The sequence below is a fragment of the Papilio machaon genome, chromosome 6, assembly GCF_912999745.1.
Source record: "Papilio machaon chromosome 6, ilPapMach1.1, whole genome shotgun sequence".
NCBI lineage: Eukaryota > Metazoa > Arthropoda > Insecta > Lepidoptera > Papilionidae > Papilio > Papilio machaon.
The window spans coordinates 4,690,848-4,694,693 of record NC_059991.1 but is presented as its reverse complement, the minus strand read 5'-3'; the positions used below and the strand labels follow the sequence as shown (position 1 = coordinate 4,694,693).

Genomic DNA, 3,846 nt, shown 5'->3' with positions numbered 1-3,846 from the left:
GGTAAAGCGATTTACTTTAAATAAATAACAACAAAAAATGATTAATGATTTAAATTAATATAAAAGATTAATTAATGACGTTGAAGAAGTTTTTATATATTTTTTGGTTTTAAGTTTGACATTTTTTACTATGTCATATCAAAAATGATTTAAGTGAAAATTTGGATCCATATTTAAGTTGGCCTTTTTAAATTTGTTACAGTCGCATACATTGCTATGCAAAATTGTTAAATTAATAATAAATATCAACAAATTCTTGCAAAATTACTTGATATTTTTCAAAACTTGAAAAAAACCATAACAATGAATTCCGTACCCGTAGCTTTGAACAAAGCCGCTATGCGGAAATACGAAGATCTGGAAATCCCATGCGATTCCATTCTGTCGACTTATGTTTGGGTGGATGGGAGCGGAATAAACTTGCGCTCCAAAGATAGAACATTTGATTTCATTCCTAAAACACCTAAAGGTATAAATATAAAGTAGTAAATATAAGTGAGTTTTAACAAGACCTCTTAATCCTTTAGCAAATCTTTCGACCGTTTAACCGTCTTGTCTTGTGCTTTTTGCCATAAACTTATATTAAATTAATAGTCAGGTCTTTTATCTTTCTTGAAATATGTAAACTAGGATCTAATTTAATACTAACACATCTCTAAATATTCATTTTTTTAGATTTGCCTGTTTGGTACTTTGACGGAAGCAATACATCTCAAGCTAATTTTGATAACTCTGATACGTTTATTTTCCCCGAAGTGATTTATCATGATCCCTTCAGACGTGGTAACAATATTATAGTACTGGCGGATACTTATCAACATAACTATGAACCCACAAGTAAGAACACGAACAAGTTTTTTTTTACAAAGCTTTTCTCTACCAACTAATTCGCGTTTAATTTGTGTAAGCAGTTAATTTTAATTATTTTTTAATATTGTATTTTGGATCACAACTTAGTATTAAACTAGCTGTCGCCCGCGATTCCGCCCGCGCGCAAATAAAAAATCTAATAAGTAGTTTCTACGTGTTCTTCCAGACTGTATTCTACATCTATGCCAAATTTCATCGAGATCCATGCAGCCGGTCTAGAGACACCTTCAAACGGACATCCATCCATCCATACATTCATCCATCCATCTAAACATTCGCATCTATAATATTAGTATGATAGTATGTTTATATCGCCTGAAAACAAACAACAATATCTATTTCATTATTTGAAACATAAAAACGTTGTCTTATACTTTATTCGCACCAATAGTTTAGTTTTTAGTTTTTCTAAGGTACAAACCATCGGAAGAACTGCGTTTTGATTTGTGAGAAGGGTGAGGTGGAAGAGCCAATGTTTGGATTTAACCAAGAGTTTTTCCTGACGACAACTGACGGCAGACCACTAGGCTGGCCGCCGGGGGGGTTTCCTGCGCCTCCTGGACCTTATTACTGCGCTATTGGAGCTAATAAAATAGTGGCCAGAGATCTTATGGAAGCTTTCTTTAGGTTTGACATATTATAAATCTTTTAACGATTGTATTGTGTTTGGTTTATTAAATTATTTACCAAGCTCTTGAATTGTTACTGTTACACTTAATTAATTTAATAACTAAGAAACCAGAGTACACGAGTTAACTGAAATTAAATTGAATTTTGCAGATGTTGTCTATTCGCGGGTGTAAAATTAAATGGAATGAATTCCGGAACAACTCCTTCACAATGGAATTTCCAGGTTATTATGTTACACTTATTGGATAAATTAAAAATTATATGCTAACTATTTATATTTTTAGAACATTCTTATGACTGACTAAAACAGTCCCTCCCTCGCACAACACCTAGATCCGATCTGTATGTAGTAACTTATACAAAACAATTTGTCCAAGGGTTCAAGATTGTATTCTTCCCACAGAGACTGGCTTACTTACAACCAGTTCCTTTGGTGTTTAATATTAGTCGCCCCATTGTACTTTTGACCCCTTATCCTTAAACACTTTTTCTTATTCCCCAGGTGGGCCCGAGCCCAGGTATCCGCGCAGCGGATGATTTGTGGATGGCGCGGTACATCCTATCTCGTCTTGCGGAAGAGTACGGCACTGTCGCTACATTCGACGCTCAGCCTGTACCTGACTGGCCAGGGAATGGGACCTTTGTGTACTTCTCTACTAAAGATATGAGAGAAGATGATGGTATTCTGTAGGTCCATTGTTTAATAAATATGCTGGCGTCTATGTAATATGTAGTGAACGGTTCCATAAAATATTTGCTAAAGCGTTAGGCGTAAATAAAAAGAAATTTATGTATTCACTCACAGGTGTCCCAAATAAAGTGTGCTCATTTATAGATGCCGTTAACTAAGCTCAGGGACTTTTAATCAAATGCTGGTAAAATACCCTAACAAATAGCGTTGATTATCTCATGCAGCGTGATCGAGCGTGCGATTGACAAATTGTCGCGTCGCCACGGGGTTCATATAAATGAGTACGACGCACACAACGGCGCCGATAATGCGCTACGGCTGACGGGGAAGAACGGAATGCCACATCTACGCGACTTCACCGCAGGTGATTTATGACATACATTGTACGTGCAAGTGGCAGACATTGATGATCCTTGAGTATTAATAAAGATGAAATAGGAAGCTTATGAAGAATTTTTCTAACGTGAAAAAGCTTTTAAAACGGAATTAATGAAGCTTTTACATTACTATTAAAAGCTATAATTAGTGCTTAACAAAATGTTAAATATTAACAAAGACAATTATTTTCCCTATCTGCTTAATGAAATTATTCTACGTATTGATTTCGACTGAGTTTCAGGTGTGGCCAACCGAAGTTGTTCAGTGCGCATTCCACGCCAGGTGTCTGAAGACAAGCGCGGTTACTTGGAGGACCGCAGACCGGCCGCCAACGCCGACCCCTACAGGGTCATAACTATAATGCTCAGGACATGTGTTTTTGATGAATAATATGTTTTGATGTCACCAATTATTGTTGTCATATGATTAAGCCATTAAATACATTTCAATCGATGTTTTACCTTTATCAATCTCTGTGTACTCTGTCCAATATAGGTTTTTTTAACTTAAAAGTTTTTGGATAAAAATAAACTACAATACAGTTTATTTAAAATTCGTAACAAATTAATATAAAACAAAAGGTTCATAATTTTTTTTAATATTTCTTTAAGACGGAAAATAATGTCAGTTACAGGCATTCATTTTGCAAACAACAGAGGCTGGCTGAGAAATTGAAACAAAAGTTCTTCGTTATCGCTGGAGACGCAAGAGCTCGATTAAGTACGAATAATTGCAGCAGTCATTGCGATAATTCTAAATATTTGTAAACATTAGTTTTTCTAGTTTTTTTTAAGAAGTACATCTAGTTAGAAGAACATATCTAGAGCGGTTGCGTGACAGAACAAATTTTTTGGCAGGAGTTTTTGAGGGCGTAACAGAACAGATTTTTGTCAGGACTTCTTGACGACTCGCAATTAATCCACTGCAAATTAAATATTCCACCAGGTGTTGAATTTACTATGTCTAATTTTAACTAATGATATAAAAATGTTTGAGTTTACTACTTATACGAATTAATCATGAATTTAGAACCGTCCAATAAAAAAAAAATCCAACCTTTCAAAAAAATAGATCGACCTGTTAGTTATCTAGTTGGTGATATCGTAACGTTATGTATTATGACGTGACGTCATGATATGATATATCGTGTTGTGTTACGTCACATCTTATGCTTAATTTTGGGAGATAGAATTGTTGAAAGGTTTTAACGCTGGAAATTAGTCGAACGATAGTTCGATAATCTATCTTACTTATATACTAGCTGTCGCCCGCGACTC

General features: G+C 35.0%; 1 protein-coding gene across 1 annotated transcript; it reads left to right on the top strand.

The window, feature by feature from the left end:
* Window positions 1-303: 303 nt before the first annotated feature.
* Window positions 304-2,996, top strand: LOC106714907 (glutamine synthetase 2 cytoplasmic). Its single transcript, XM_045678368.1, has 7 exons — window positions 304-469; window positions 676-837; window positions 1,284-1,497; window positions 1,651-1,723; window positions 2,003-2,187; window positions 2,416-2,555; window positions 2,811-2,996. The coding sequence occupies exons 1-7, from the start codon at window positions 304-306 to the stop codon at window positions 2,957-2,959; spliced, it is 1,089 nt and encodes a 362-aa protein (XP_045534324.1). The 3' UTR covers window positions 2,960-2,996.
* The last annotated feature ends 850 nt before the right edge of the window (window positions 2,997-3,846 follow it).